Source organism: Pteropus vampyrus, unplaced genomic scaffold (genome assembly GCF_000151845.1).
Source record: "Pteropus vampyrus isolate Shadow unplaced genomic scaffold, Pvam_2.0 Scaffold307, whole genome shotgun sequence".
Taxonomy (NCBI): Eukaryota; Metazoa; Chordata; class Mammalia; order Chiroptera; family Pteropodidae; genus Pteropus; species Pteropus vampyrus.
In genome coordinates, this window is record NW_011889088.1 from 2,026,811 (window position 1) to 2,043,753 (window position 16,943).

At 35.8% G+C, this 16,943-nt stretch overlaps 1 protein-coding gene across 3 annotated transcripts in view; it reads left to right on the plus strand.

Moving 5' to 3' along the window:
• The first annotated feature begins 3,746 nt into the window (after nucleotides 1-3,746).
• Nucleotides 3,747-16,943, plus strand: part of USP47 (ubiquitin specific peptidase 47) — a 100,627-nt gene continuing 87,430 nt past the window's right edge. For 2 of the 3 annotated variants that reach the window (XM_011377261.2, XM_011377262.2), the window contains exon 1: nucleotides 3,747-4,522. In XM_011377261.2, coding sequence (XP_011375563.1) covers nucleotides 4,484-4,522 — 39 coding nt within the window. In that variant the 5' untranslated portion in view covers nucleotides 3,747-4,483. The remainder of the gene's footprint in view (nucleotides 4,523-16,943) is intronic. The other variant, XM_023521603.1, reaches the window with a different exon arrangement.

A 16,943-nucleotide genomic window follows, 5' to 3' on the forward strand; every position in this document is an offset into this window, starting at 1 on the left:
GAAGGCTATAAAGTTAATAAACACAGAGGTGAGATTCAAATTCAGGTAACCAATTTTCAGTTTATTTTTTCAAGCGCTCAACTAGATAGTCTTCTATACTCTGGCTAATGTATAAAATTCAAACTTTCTCTTTAGCATAATTACAAAGAGCTACACGTTATGGACTTTTCTCGTCAAAACTGCAAATATTAAACTGGTAAATGTTAAGGGCCTACTTTATTACCTCCATTCTCTAGTTGAGAAAAAAGAGGTTCAGAGAAGTCTTATATGGAAAAAGTATCAAAGCTTAGATCAAAACAGGTCAGTCTGGCTCCAAAGCCACATCACACGGACTAAAGATCTTTTTTTCAACCTTATTAAAACATAAGCATGGTGAAATTTCTATTTATATTAATGAAATACATTTAACATTATTACTAATACTTACAGTTATAGTGGTGAACATTATCATTAGCTCTTTAAATTGTACAATAAAACTTTGATTACATGGCTTTTAAAAAATAGTTTAAAATATAGAAATGTTTCACAAAGGGTCTTGAAATATAAACGAAAGAAATATCTTTATTACCATGAACATTTTTAAATACACTCTTTATTTTGGAGAAATTTTAGATTTGCAGAAAGGTTGCTTAGAACAGAGTCCACATGTACCCCTCCCAGGTTCCCTCATAGACAGTATCTTATATTACCACTGCACAGTTGTCAAAATTAAAAAGCTGATGCTGGAACATTATTAGTAACCGAACTATAGATTTTATTTAGGTTTCACCAATTTTTCCATTATTTTGTTCTAGGGTCCAATTCGGGGTACTGTATTGCATTTAGTTGTCATATCTCCCCAGTCTCCTCTGTTCTGTGACAATTTCTCTGCCTTTCATTGTTTTTCTTGAGCTTAACTGTCTTGAGGAATAGTAGCCAAGTATTCTGTAGAATGACCCCCAATCTGGTTTTGTGTGATTTTTCTTCATGTTTCCCTGGAGTTATATTATGAACATTTTAAAGTGAAAGAAAAAAGAAAAGTAATAAAAAAAATTTATAAGGCAAAGCAAAAAGCCTCTGATCTATACCAGTCCTGGCATTAAAAGTTTATCAAGCACTTACTATGTGCCAGGCACTGTTCTAGACACAGAGGATAAATATTAAGGACAACCAGTCTAGATTGAATGGTCATGAAAGTCTTTGAAGAGGTAACATTTGAGAGGACCAAATGACAAGATGGAACTAGATAAAAGCAAAGATTGGGGGAAGAACTTTCAAGAAAAGGGAATAACTAGTGCAAAGGCTTTGTAGCAGAGATAAGTTTGATGTATTTAAAAACTTCAGTAAAAACAGAGTAGCTGGGTCATTAGTATAAGAGGAAGAGAGATAGATAAGCAAGGCTGATAGGGGGTAGGTATTGGATTTTACAGGCTATGGCATGGAATATAGATTGTATGCTGAGTGGAGTAAGAACTCTTTGAAAGGTTTTAACTAGGAAAAGGACATAATCCGATATAGTTTTAAAAGATCACTCTAGATGCTGTGTGGAGTAGGAATTATTGGAAGATAAGAGTAGAAGCCAGGAATCCAGTTAGTAGACAATTGCAATGGTCTAGACAAGAAATGACGATGATTGGAACATGATGGGCAGCAGTGAATGTAAAGAGAAGTAGTTGGATTGGGATATATTTCAGAGGAGGAAGCGACAGCATTTAGTTACAAACTGAATATAAGATGAAGATTCTCAACTTTTTGGTGGAGAAAACTTGACAGCTTAACTGACAGTTTATGTTGCAGGAGGAAGGTAGGGGAGGCTTGGAAATTGAATGTTCTGCTCAGGTCAAGTTAAATTCAAGATGTTTCAAGTCATCAAAAAGGTAGATAGATGTGAGTTTGGAATCCATGGAAGAGGTTGGAGCTGAAGACATAAAATCCATATGTAAAATAAGCAAACACATATACATGTAATATCAGTAACTTAATTTACTAGGAAGAGTAGCCATACATCTCTATTTGTTCATTATTAATCGATTCATGTATTCATATACTTATTCCGGGAATATTTATTGTATACCTACCAACCTATCAGGTTCTAGTACAGTCTTGCCAATGGCCTCTAAAGAGGAGTGTATAATCAGAGAAGATGGAATGGGAAGAAAATATTAGCATTTTAAAAATATTTTTATCTAAAAACAACAAAAAAATAAGTCTTAAAAATATTTAATATATAGATTTATGCTGGCATCTCACTATTAATGAGTGAAAAGTGCAAGTTATGCAATGTGGGGAATAATTCCGGGATTGCATTTTCTTTCCTTTCACTATATTGTGATTTATTCCAATTTGTGTGTGCTGGGCAAAGCAGATTTATCAATTACATGATTATTTCATTCAACTAACTCCCACTAAAATGAAAGTAGCTAAAAAGATTTCTGGAAAGAAAACATGAGTTGGAGATAATAATGCAGGCATAAGCAAAGAAGATGACAGTAGAGATGACATGTCTACTAGCATGAGCTCCACAGAAGTCATCTTATTAAGTATGGGGATGATATTATGAAATCAGATTTGGCAACATTTCCATTACATGATTCTGATGCAGAAATAATGTATGTGTGCTACCCAAAGCTGAGACTGCCATGAGGCCAGTGAGACATTCATCTCAGGTGCACAATTTAAGGGGGTCCTCAAAACTCAGTAATCAAGATAAATATCTTAACGTGATATTTTAAAAAGTCAAAATCAATGCAAAAATCTATGGTGAACCTATTTAAAAATCTTTCAAGCAATGATTCCAGTTTTAACCCATTTGTTAAAAATATAAAAATGCAACGTCTTCTGGCTGACATCAGGGAAGATACAAAGTTACTAGCTGAATTTCAACCAAAACTTTTCCTGGTTGGTGGATGGAAGTGATAAATAGAAACTTGCATCAGCGAGAGCAGCCAAAGATGTACGTCTTCCATTAGGATCTACGTATCTTTTTGAGTTAGCTTTTTCAGCTTATGACAGCCATTAAAACGAAATAAATAACCTGAAGGTTGAATCAGACATTTTAATAACTGTTTCACAAGGTATTAGGTTTTTAAAAACATTGAAACCTAGTCAATCATATTGCTTTCACTAAATTTTTTACTAATACGATTTTTTAAACCATTAATATAAAAATTACTCTTAATTACTTTAAATATTTATTTTTGTCTATCTTGTGCTTTTTACATTTAAAAATGTTTTGTAGAATACACAATAGGACATGCATATAACTTACATAAATATATAGGCTTTTTTTTTTGGTAACAGAGTGCAATTTTAAGAAAAAATGGAGAGTACAGGTAGTTAATGCTGTGGATATTAGGAACGTGGCAGGATTATATTAGCCCAGCATGCTGTAAAATCACTGTACCCATGGAGTTTTCATGAAGGCCACCCCACCGAGTAATCATAAAGAAAGTTTTGAGGAATGAGGATTTGGAAAAATAACTTGCATTATCTGTTTAGTATAAAACAGCGCAACGTTTACTGCTAAAGGAGATTAAAATATTCTAAAAATATTTTTAAAGAGGATCACAGGTTCAAATTGCAGACCTACTCTCTGAAGCTATCTCAGTCTCAGACTTGAACCTATTGGAAGTTCTTTTAAAGGGGGCAGGGGAATGCAGCTCTAATGGGAATGTGGGGGGGTGCGGTGGGGGGGTGGACGTGACGCCATTTCTGAGCAAGGGCTGTTGCCTCCCCTAGCAGGAGATGGGCCCTGAAGTCCTTCTAGCCGTCGCGAGGGTGGAGAGAGGGGAAAAAGAAAACAGTTCTTTCTGGCCGGGACCGTGTCTGAGGGCGGAGGCCGGGGGGTAGCTCGTGGTGCTTTCTCTTCCAGGAAGAGGCCAAGGGCGTGTGAAGAGGGGATGGAGTTCAGGAGCTTTTCTAACGGGAAGGGAGAACAGTATTGCTAGGGTCGGAGAAGGGGCTTTAGGCTCGAGTCTTTCCTTGGTGGGCAGGCAGTACGAACAGCCCGAGAACTCATGGAGGACTCTGAGGCCTGGTCCTTTCTCTGCCAGCAGAGGGAGTTCCGAGATGGGTGGTCCAAAACCTCTCTAAGGAAAAGCGTTTGCATGGCCACCCAACCAATTTCGTACCTCTTAGGGAAGGAAGCACAAGAGCTGAGATAATTAAACGCTAGCGACAGCTGCCTGGGCACCTTGGGCGCCTGGCTCCGAGGCGGCCTGAATTCTCGCGAGAGCGGCCGCCGCCATTTTTCCATTGATTGCAGCAGGCTGGGGGAGGGGCCGACAACTAAGGCGACGGCGACGACGGCGGCGGCGGCAGCGGCGGCGGAGCGGTGGGTCGGTGTCTGCGCGCTGGTGTCTGAGGCCCAGGCTGAGGCCTCCGAGGTTGCCGAAGCGCGGGCGGTGGAGAGGATGACTGCCGCTGCCATTCTCTCCTGAGAGAGAGCCGCCGCCACCTCCTCCCTCCCCCAGCAGGGCGGAGAGGAGCGGCAGGAGTCTGAGCGATGGTGCCCGGCGAGGAGAACCAATTGGTCCCGAAAGAGGTGAGGGGCCAGCGTGGGAGGCTAGGCCCGAGGCCTGAGGCCGCTCGAAACAGCACAGGCCCGGGCGAGCGTCTGGCTGCGGGCTCACTCGTGTGCGGGCCCAGCCGTGGGGCTTGGAGGAGGTGTGTGTTGGTGGAGGGGGGTGGTGTATGGAGAAGGCGGCGAGCAGTTGGGAGACCCGACTGGATCTAGGGGTCTGGAGGAGTAGAAACCTCCTCTCTCGGGTTTATGGGGCTGGACAAATAAAGGAGCGCACAGGTCCCGCTATGGGGGAGAAGGTGGCCTTTTACGTACTTATTTAACATGTCGAGCGAAGATAGATAATTTCAAACAAAAAATTCTGAAACAGTTGCTGATGGGCAGCACGACCGGGTGACGGTGCTTCTGGTTTTGACAGTGGCAGTGTATAACTTTCAAGGCTTGTGAAATCTACACCCAACTTGAGATCTGTGGGAGGGCAGAGTTAACTGTTAGGACTCTTTTGAACTGCTACTTGGTAGTACAATTGGCCTGCCTAATGGGGCCTACTGAAGATCATTGAAAAGTAGTAAATGTGACTTTCACGTAAAGGTAAGAGAGTGCTTAACATTGCCATATGGAGAACTGAACTACTTTTTGTAGTTGGGTTGTGTGTGCCAGTTTAGGTGACTTCTTAAATTCTTAAGAACAAGTGATATGAGAAGCCTAGACTTCTTGGCCTCTCTCGAATAGTAGAAGATTAATGGTAGAACCCAGCACTGGCCAGTGAATTTCAATGTATTAATAGTATCTCTGTTGGCTATACAAATATTCTCAGCGTATACAAACGTGTATTTTAATCTGGTTGATCTGCAGGCTAATGCTTTGGATTTTTATTTCTCACATACCTTAGAGGCAGATGTCTGTTGAAATTAGTTATGTAGTAGGATCTTTATATTTATGAGTGATGTTTGTTAAGATTTTTTATTTTTTTCTTTTTTTAGTTGCTTTGTAGCAATTTGTTTCTACTTAAAACAAGCTCTGACAATGCAAAAGTCCTATTGGTGTTATGTATCTATGATATAAATATTTTCCCAACATATCAGATGATAGTTATTTTGCAAGGACGATTTTTAAAAAATTAAGTTATCATGGGTCAGTATTCATCAACTATCACCTATGCAAAGCAGATAAACAGATGAATTAATCAGAATTCTTGCCTTGGAAGCTTTCAAAAGCTACTAAGAGAACACTAGTAATTAGGGGCTAGGTTCTTTACTACATAAGTAACTCTTATGTAAGAATGGAAGTGATAGAGGTGCTATAAGAAAGATATAAACATGCATTTTCTTTTAAATATAGCTGGTTTTCATTCTTATGAAAAGCAAAGTTAGTTCTTAATTTTTTGACCATTAGGAAATATAATTTAAGTGGAATTCTACTTTAAGCAAAGCCAACATTAGGTTTATTTCCCTAATAATTTGATGTACAGGAAACATGAAAACATACTGTAATTCTGCATTTACGTTTTAGGTTTTAAAAATTAAATGCCTTTCCTTTAAAACTAACTCCTTTAATTGAGGCTTCACATTCACCCCAACTTTTTTTTTCTTCCACTTTTTCGGGACTATATTCCTTTATTTTCTATTCCTTAGACTTATCTTCAGTGTTTTCTTTTTCCTTGGCTCATCTCATAATTTCTGGAAGCATGCAAAGTACTCTCAAATCTTAAGACTGTCACTGGAAGTCCTTGCCTTTTTTTAGCTAGCTAACTAGTTCATTCTTTTTTGGTGGACATATTTGTTAAATTGTCCTTGTTTGTTTCTCTTCTTTGAATTTTCTTTTGCATTTGGTATTAAAAAAAAAATTCTTTGATTTTAGTAATGCTGTACTTTTCTGGTCTTTTTTCCTACCTATTTGTCCTATATGCCCACTCATTTACTAAGTGCCATTCTTTTCTATGTCCTCAGTTATCACTTTTGTCTGGTACTTGTCATCCCCTGTCTGGTCTTTTTAAGTAGGAGTAGAATCATACAGTGCCAAAGCTGAGAGAAAGCATAGTGATCATCTAGTGGCTTATACCCCTTCACTTTACAGATGAGGAAATTAGAGCCACAGGATTGAGAGTAGCTTGTTCAGGGTCACATGAGTAAATGAGAAAGCTAGTACTAGAACTGACATCCCCTTGATTATACTCTATTTTACGGGTCCCTCCATAAAAGCTCTGTAAAAATAGTTTATAACTCTCTAAGTACATTTACTATCTGAAAATAAATTACAAAATTTAAAAATTCTTCTAATGGCTTAAAATCAACAATTTTTTGGGAGGGGGGGTAACCTCTGACCCTTAGTAGATCTTGGCTAGGTGTGTGTATTCATGCATGTTGAACGAGTAATATATTATTCTGGTGGTCGAAGCTCAAGGACAAATGTACCTTAGAGGGCTGCTGAAGAAGGCAGCTTAGTGTAGTACAGGGGGTGGAAAACTGTAACCCATGGGCCAAATTCAGCCTGCAGTCTGTTTTTATATGGCCCATGAGTTAAGAATGATTTTTACATTTTCAAATTGTTGAAAAAAAATAAAAAGAATAATAATATTCTGTGACACATAGAAATTAATGAAATTCACATTCCAGTATTCATAAGTAAAGTTTTATTGGCCATGCCCATTTATTTACTATTGTCTGTGGCTACAGCAGAGTTGAGTACTTGCTACAGGCGCTGTATGCAGGGTAAATTTGAAACTATTTAGCTTGGTATTCAAGGCCTAGTACAGTTTGATTCTGGCCACAACCTGCCCTTTCAGCTTAGCTCTTCTAGAACAAAACAAGTTTTTAATGCAGCCAAACAGGTTTCTCTCTAATTTGCTTTTCATTTCTATTTCTGCTACCCCCTCTTTCCTACTTCTCTCCACCTGTTCAGAACCTTCATACACTTTTTTTTTTCCTCCCATAAGTACTTCATATTTATTCCAAAAAACCTTTTCTAACCATTTTAACCTTAGGGATGTCTCCGTCTTAAAAGACCTTTTTATATGAAAAGAATTCATTTGGCAGTTAATAAATAGTGCTTTTTGACATCTATTATGGCCTCAAACTGTAATATACATTTTATATTTTACGTTGTGAATTTCTTGGCAGCAGAGATCTTTATATTTTTTCTCTCTCAGTTGTTTTGTATGTATTATAGGTCTAGGACAGTGTCCTTTCTAGAACAGATGTTCAGTAATATTCATCAATGTGGTTACAGGGTTGTATGGAAATTAGCACCCCAACCTATCATCTCCTGCTTGGATGTTTTTTACAGCATCTTTGGCAAAATGTTTTCCAACCTTTGCTTGAATACCTTCATGACTAATCTCTCGTAACATCTTTGGCTTAGAAGAGGTCTGTTAAGTGTTTGAGTTGAGAGAAACCTAGATCTTTATAGCGGCCCTCTTTTAATATTTGCCTCTGGATAACAGAAATCTTAAATCATTTTCCGTACAGTAATGTTTCTCATTGATGAAGATGGTGGAGGGGAGCAGGAGGGCCAGCTTTTTCTGTTCTACAGTCTGAGCATCTCAGTTCTTTAACTGTTTCTCAGTTGCTCTCTTAGATTTATTTTAGTGTTTTTAGTATTCCTCCTAACGTACCTAGAGAGAAGCAAAGAAAGTGTGGTCTGTTCATTGAGTTAAACAACAAAATTTTTCACCTCACTTTTTCACCCTACTCTATATGTCTTTGAATTATTGTATATTGATATGGGCTTTGACATCTTTTGCTTTTAATAGCATCACGATTTTTATTTATTGCTTTCTTATTTTTATTCTGTTTGTAAGGATTTCTGAGATTAATATTTATTATTTACTGTGCATATTACTGTACTCTGCCATATAGGGAAAATTTAGAAGAAATAGAAAAAATTTGTTCTTCCTTCAAGTATTTTATAGTATAATTAAGGATAGGTTACGTATTTACTGGTGTCATCACTTCATTAAGTTATATAAATGTCTAACCACTGCGTTGTACACCTGAAACTAAAATAATATTGTATACCAACTATAATTGAAAAATAAAAAAGTTTTTTAAAAAAATTTGAAAAGCTATAAAAAAAAGAGTAAGGCTTAGAGAGGTTAAATAACTTGCTCAGAGTTGCATAGCTATTTGATTCCAAGTTTGTGTGGCCTTAACCAATAGGAATGTTCTCCATAATCTAGCCTCAATTGATTTTTTTAAAATATAATTTTTATCAAAGTTATACATGCACATATTTAAAAGAATTGAATAGCTCTACAGGACTACTTACAAAAACAATAGTCTTCTGCAAATTCTTTCTTCCCTTTATTTCAGGCCCTCCAGAGGCAACCACTTTCAATTCATTCTTTTGAGATTTATCTCCATATTTCAAAATAGCATGCTTCTTGAATTTTCAGTTTAGTTATTTACTGACTTCTCACAATGGAAGACATAGTTTACCACTATCCCCAACCATGCACAGACACACTTCTCAGTCCTCCCCAATGCTCCCAATATTGTCATATTGCAAATTGTTTGGAAATATCAGTATTTAAAGTTTATATCAAGGTTACTATAAACTATTCATAGTTGAGCAATGTAGTTTACTGTGATTATTTTCCTTTTGTGTACAACATTTTGTTTTCCCTGAATTATATATATATATATATATATATATATATATATTTTTTTTTTTTTTTTTTTAATTTGCTCTTGCTTAGTTTTCTGTGTACTTATTAATTTAGGCAAGTGGTTTTCATCTGCGGGCAACTAGAGGACAGTTGGCAACATTAGGTAGGTGAAGGGAGAGCAGGGAGCTTGCTCCTGATATCTAGTGAGTAGAAGCCAGCTGTGCTGCCAGACATCTTCCTACACTGCACAGGACAGCCTCCCACAACAAAGAATTATGTGCCCCCAAATGTCAGTAGTGCCACCGTTGAGAAACCCTGAATTAGTCCAAACCTACCAATTTTTTGTTTGCATTTCCTTGAATTGCAGCTGTTATCTTAGCTTTGCCATCACTGTCTATCATCCTAGTAGTTCCCCTCAGGTCTCTCTTGTATTGGAGCTCCTGGGTTTGTATCCGATGTCTTCATCTTTCTTTGCTTGCGTTCTCATTTTGGAGGACCACTTACAATAGTTTCTGGAAAGGGTAAAATTTTTTCGAGACCTCGTGTGTCTGAAAATATTGTTTCAACCCCCTTGCTTTATAAGGTAGTTTGGCTGTGCAGAGAATTCTCAGTCAGGAATAATTATCTCTCAGAATTTTTAAAATATTGGTTCATCGTCTTTTTTTTTTTTTTTTCAGTGTTGCTATTGAGATATCAAATGCCTAGAAAATTCTTTTCTACTATTTTGAAACTTTTTTCTTTCTAGAAGCTCAGAGAATCTTTTTCCCTATAGGTCTGTTTTTATCCATCTGCTGGGTTCAGGGTAGTCTTATCTAATCTGGGATTTATCTTGTCAGTTATGAGAAATTTTCTTAAATAAATTCTTTGATTTCCTCTCCTTTTTTTTCTCTTTTCTTTCTTGAATTCCTGTTAAAGTGTTGGGCCTGCTGAGTGGTTTTTCTAATTTTCTTACCTGTTTTCATCTGTTTTCTATTTCTTTTTTTCTCCCCTGCTTTCTGGGAGATTTTTTTTTCAACTTTATCTTCCACTTCTACTGAGGTTTTACTTCTGCTGTCATGTTTATAATTTTCAGGCACGCTTTTCGTTTTTTTCTGGAAAAAGTTTGTAATATCTAGTGTTTGTTTTATGTACACAATGTCTTTTATCTCTCTTAGGGTATTATTGGTAGTTTTATTCTCTGCATATTCTCTCTTTCCTCCAAATTTCCTTTTGCCATTTGTTTGCTTTGGGTGTTGTCTTTCATATTAGGTGCTTTCCTTAAATGTCTGGGGATCCTCGGAAGTGAACACTTATTTAAAAGAGTACCCTAGAAGGCGGAATGGAAGCTCTGCCAGTTGGTTTGATTATTGTTTTTCCTGTAGGTTGATATATTTGGATAATTTATTTGCAGACTTCCAGTGACACATCTTTTCTATTTAGCTGGATTGATTTCTCAGAAGAGATTTTTGATCTTTTGCCTGAAGAGGGCAAGCTTGGGAGCTGAGTAGGAAAAGGGGATGTGAATTTCATCATTAAGTATGCAGATACACTTTCATTTTAATTCCCTAGTTTTCCCTATAGCACACCTCAGATTCATTTGAGCCTGGTATCCTCTAGTCCAGAGACAATCTGTTTTATGCTCTCCAGAGATTGTTTAGTCTTTTGCCAAGGATGGTCAGAGAGTGGCAGAGGAGTTTCTAACTGCCTCTTAAGCAGACTTCAGTCTTATTCTATTTTGAACTCTGCTCTTGCTCCCAGAGTATCTGAAACTGTTCGTTCTTGAGCTTTTTTTTTTCTTTTTACTTTTTAATTTTTTAGTAGATGAGTTGTAAAAAGAATACAGAGAGTTCTCATACCCTTCACTTAGCTTCTTGTGTTAACGTCTTATATAACCATAGAGCACTAATCACAAGTAAGAAATTAACCTTAATACAATTCTATTAACTACACTACATAATTTATTCAGATTTTACTAGTTTTTCCACTAATTTTTTGTTTGTTTCAAGATCCAAATCCAGGAACCCAAATTAAATTTAGTTACCATGTCTCCTTAGTTTTCTAAGTAATCTGTGACAATTTCTTAGTTTCCTTCTCTTTCATGACCTTGACACTTGAATAGTACTGGTTAGTTATTTTGTAGAATGACTTTCAATTTGGGTTTGTCTGATGTTTTCTCATGATTTTATTAGTAAAGAGAAGGCTATCACAGACATGATGTGTCCTCAGTGCATTATAAAGAGGGAATGAAGAGACATGCTGCTGATACGTACTACTGAGGATGTTAACCTTGATCACTTGGTTAAGATGGTGTCTGCTAGGTTTCTCTACTGTAAAGTTACTATTTTCCTCTTTAATAATTACTAAATACTTCGAGACCATGGAGGTAGCCTGTTTTTGCTTAAATTTCTGCCCACTAATTTTAGGATCCTTCTATGGATCTTGTCTTATTACTGTTGCATCCTAGTGGTGATTTTCTATTTGTCATTATTTTTACATAGGAATTGGAAATCTTCTGTGAGGACGAGTTGTCTGTTCTCCTCCATTTATTTATTATTTATGTCAGTATAAACTTACTGATGGCATCTACATTCATCCTTTCTCTTTGAGCACCCCTTACTTTGTGGCACCACATAATGCTTCAGCCCATCTTATATTTTCCCTACTCCAACCATGGAATCACCCACTTTTCTGAGGAGTTTAGGGGTAGTTTGGTCATATCAAGTGTAAATGTGATATGAACCAGGTGTTTTGGTGTTTCTTCGAGGCTAATGTATGATTCAGCTTTCTCAGGTATGATAGTCATTATTTGTTCTGCTTTCCAGCTTCCAAAATTGTGTTTCTGGTTTCTTATGGGTTTATACTCTTTAAAAATTTACTTACTTTTGTTTCAGAGATATTTGGGGAAGCTTCAGAGCTAAATGCTTGTTTTCAATCTATCCTCTTTAACCAGAAATTCTTAACTTAATGTTTTTATCTCCTGCCCCATCTAATTTGGTTTTAGCCACATTCAGCTACATTAATTGCTCTCCCCAGATGTGTTATATGCCTTCGTATGTCACTTCTATGCCTTTGCCTGAATGAATAAAGGAAGTGCTTATTATCATCTGGTTTTTAGATAGTTTTAAATGGATGAACTTTGATTTTACATGAAAACTACTGTTTAAGTAACTTTCTTACATACTTAGGATTCTTGCCTCTTTTGTATTTTCTCTTTTTTTTTTTTCATTAGTCTCAAAACGTGTGTCTTAGTGCCCAACTACTATAATTTTTTGTTGAAATGGAGGGGAGAGGGTTAGTACATTTCCAGGTACTAGTGTACCATCTATAGCCCAAATTGAAAAGATAAGATTGTATCAAAAATAGGGGGTTGTGAAAAATATAGTATTATATATAGATTTAAGTACCTATTGTAAATTAAGTTTCCAAAAGACATCTACTTTTACAACTGATTCATTGGTATTAAGGACCTTCTTCAGTTCAGGCAGCATGTTTAAGTATCATGATATGCAGAGGCATGTTCTTTTATGAGAGTTTTTACACAAATTTTAAAGTGTTCTTCCCAGATATTGCTGGCTTAAAATCCAGTTTTGTACAAACATTCTCATTGTAAAAAAGTCTTTGGCAAAATGATAGTGTTTGGTAGGGATGGCAAATGATTGGCAAAAATGATGTGTCTTTTACCTCAAGATTCTTAAAGACCACACTTTTTTTTTGAGCCTGGTTTTCTATTGGTGTAGTATAAGTAAACATTGTCTCTTCTCTGTCCTACTGCAAACTTCCATTTACTTTGTTCTTAGGTGTGGGAGCAATAATAACTGCCCTATTGTTTTGTTTAATGGAACTAAATTGAACCATGCATATGTAAAGTAGCCATGGATATGAACATTTTCATATACCTAAAACTATTGCTACAACTGTCTGTTGAGAGATGACTGTTTTTATGAATATTACTAGGATATATGTCTTAAATTTAGTGATTAAAAACATGCTCTTAAAATCCTGCTTAACCAGCAAAATGCAGCCTCTCTTCTACAAGAAACCTTTCTTGATTCTCCTTTCAACCTAATTGCATTTTCTTAACCCTGAAATCCTACAGCATTGTAGCTCTTGGCATTTAAAAAATTATACCCTTTTATTATAAGTTACTTGTTATTTGTTTTAATGCCTTTATTAGATAAGAAGCTCTTCAAAGTCAGGACAGCCAGAGTACTTGGGTGACCTTTGGCAGGTTACTTAACTTCGCAGTACCTTAGTTAAATGAGATACTAGTAACTACATCCTAGGGGTGTTGGGAACATTAAATGACTTAATACATGTAGTGTCTTACACATAATAAGCACTCTGTAAATGTAGCTATCATTACTGTAACTACCATCATACTGTTATTACCTTTGTGGGGGTTCAGAATGAATCACCTCAAGATATGCCTCTGTGGTAAGAGGGTTGTTTTGAACTAAAAGCAACTTTAGCTGTGGGCTCAAGAGAAGCTTCTGTCGCTCCATTAACTACCTAGAAGAACTTGAATTAGGGCCCTTGCCCATAATAAGAGATCATCAGAAATAACCTCTTTTGACCTATCTGTAGGGCAGAGCAAACTATTAATTACTAAACATGTGCTCTCCCTGCAGTTAACCTCTGAAGCCTTAAGGTGCCTTACCCCATCTCTAGCTCAGAATGTCATGTATGCCCATTTTCCCTTTCTGTCTAAATCTCTCATGCATGTGGGGTCTCTGGCTCTTCATGTGTATAGGGTTTCCATTTGTGTATGTATTACACTTGGTTATTTTTTCTTGCTAATCTGTCTCATGTCTATTTAATTATTAGACCAGCTGAAAGAACCTTGAGAGGAAAGTTTCTTCTTCTCCCACACCTTCATTCTATATTCTCCCTAGAAGCCAGCACTATGTGCTCTACTTTGTTATTTAATAAATTTATTGATTAAATGAAAGTGAAGTCGTATTTTAGTTATTAAATATGCTAGTCATTTGAAGTTACAATTCTGATTATGACTTGTCAGCTAAATATGTGTCTAGCACAAATCCTAAATGATTGTTAGATTTGATAGGTTCTTTTATATCATGAAGTATGACTATTCTCGTTACTTTATTTGAGATCTGGAACATGTAACAAAGTACAAATATTAAAAATAAAATTTTGAGTCTAATGAGGTCCTAAGAAAAATGAGTTTAGTATATGTAGATATTTGTGAAAATAACTTACTACATTAACAAATTACTTGTTTGTAAGATACAGTGTAAAGTGTTATTTGAAAGCAGAATCTATGTTAAGAATAATTTGTTTCTAAGAATTTTATGTGTTTAATAATTCTGATTTTCTATAACTAGAATAGAACCAGTTGACTTGGGTGGAAGAGACTGTTCCTGTCATTTGTATTACTGATTGTGCTTTTGATTTGATGCTGTGTAGTTGACCTCTATAAGACTTGCAGTCTTTCAAATATCTGCATAACATGCTTATATTCAATAGAGTGGCTTTCCAGTAGAAAAAAACTAAGGGCTGTTAAGTGACATAATTAAGAAAAAAGGTCTGGAGTTTAAATCTTTCTGTATACAGTGAATCAGGTACCTTTGGTAAGATTATAGGTTTAGCTTTAGGAAACCATGAACTTCATTTATGACTTAAGTGAAATTGTCTAGTATAACCAAAGCATCGTAGTTTTATTATAAATGCCTTTGTTGTTTCAAACAATACTTACCTATTTTTATTTAATTAGAAATATATTTTATTTTCTTAGTGTAGATTTCCATAGCTCTTGATGCTATAGAATTCATTCAGTTAAGCCTTGAGTTAGTAGCTACTAGGAACCAAAGATTCAAAGATGAATAAGGAACCCGACCTAGTTCTAGATGCTAGTCTAGTCTAGTCTGGAAGAGACAGACAGGTAATAAGATAAATATATAACATGGAAATAAAGTGGAACCGTAGAGGGAGGGAGCTGCCAGCTTCATCTAGGGGATTCTGTGAGAATGTAACATTTGAACAAGGTCACAAAGGACGACTTGATTGCTAGGTAAAGAAGGTCGGTCAAAGCTTTTAGGTAGAAGGAATATCAGTCGTTTAAACCACAAAAGTTTGTAATTCATTTTAGGAAGTGACAGAAATTTAGCATAGATGTATTAGGTTCCTGGGTTGAGTGAGAGAAAATAATTCTGGCCTGTTGTGTCTTAAAATTCTGAAGGCTTTGTATACTTATAAGGAGTTTAGATTTCATTGTGTAGACTTCAGGGAGCACCCATTCTTTTTTTCCCAGAAAAAGTTAACAGATTTATTTATAATTGTAATAAAGTTTAATTGCTGAAATTCGTTCACTGAAATATTTAATTACATGAATGTTTTGTGTCTCTGCATTAATAGTAAAAATTTACCCACAAATGAAAATGAAGAGGGAATTTACTAATACCTTATTCTTTCACCTGTTTGTTTTTTCTTTTTCATTTGTGGTTATATAATCAGGTACTTTTTTTTTGTTTTTTAAGAACGAAATGTTTTTCATCATAATATATTTTAAGCACATTTTCCACACGTGAGTCGTGCTGGCAGGACATCTTTTGGCTTAATTGTTCCATATTTGATATGGATAACGCACAGGTAAATATATTCAAATCGGCTAACTAGATAGGCCTCAGTGGCTCCAGAAAAGTAGCTGCACTTCAGGAGTATAGATCTATATGGAAATGGATACTAGAAGGAGAGTTTGCAAGTGAGAAGTTCATTGTACTTCCAGGTTTTACTGACAGCCACAGTACTAGACTTATAATGATGTGGTTTCTTCACCTTTTCAGTATAACGCACAATCTTCACAGTTACTTTTGTAGCTGGTTGCTTCCTGAGTGCTTTACCGCTGGTCTGGTTGCAGTCGTTCAGCTTGGTAGGAATCAGTATAGAGAACTCCCTATTTAAGCCCCGCACCCCCCTTTTTTGGTAGAAGCTCAGAAGGCTAGAGAGGGGTGCGTCTGGTGGTAACAGTGGCAGCAACTGAGAACACCAGAAGGACTGTTTTTTAATTAAAGGATTAATGAAATCTTCATTTTTGTGTGACTCATCTTGTAAAGGATAACATATTGCTTTAGTAAATATAAATTATGAATTTATATACATTCTTTCATTTTATAGATGTAAAATATTTACCCTTTTATGTGTCTAGGTGTTTTAATTTGATTGCCTTTAATTTTAGGATTACATTAAGTTGTATAAATTTATTACTTTATTTATAGCACTTTGTGGTAATGAAAAGGAATTGATAGTGAAAAATTAGATACCTAACAGTGAAGTTTCTTATTAAAAGACATCTGAGGAATAGTATTGCTTTAATTTTGACATTTTAAATTTGCATGCCTTGAAATATTTATTCACCATTACATTATTTACCATTAACATAATGCAAATAAAATTTTAAGAATTCTAAGAAAAATAGACATGACACAGAAAATGTTTCTACAGTTCAGTAATGTGATTTAACTAGAAGGGTAATAGGTATTACAGCTCCTTCATTTTTAGATGAGGAAAACTTAAAGGCTATAAAAGCTCAATAACTTACTCAACGTCTCAGGTAGTAGAAGAGCTAGAATGAGACCTTTTTTAAAAAGTCATGTTTACTGAGGTATAATTTATAGACAATAAAACTTGCCCTTTTAAGGTGTACAGTTTTATGAGTTTTGATAAACTTATACACTTATATAACCACTATCACAATAAAGATACAGAATATCTCCATCACCTTACAAAAGTTTTCTCATGCCCCTTGTAGTTAACCCCTTCTTCCATCTCTGGGCCCTGCAACTACTGATCTGTTTTTGCCTTTTCCAGAATATCATATAACTGAAATTCATAATAGTA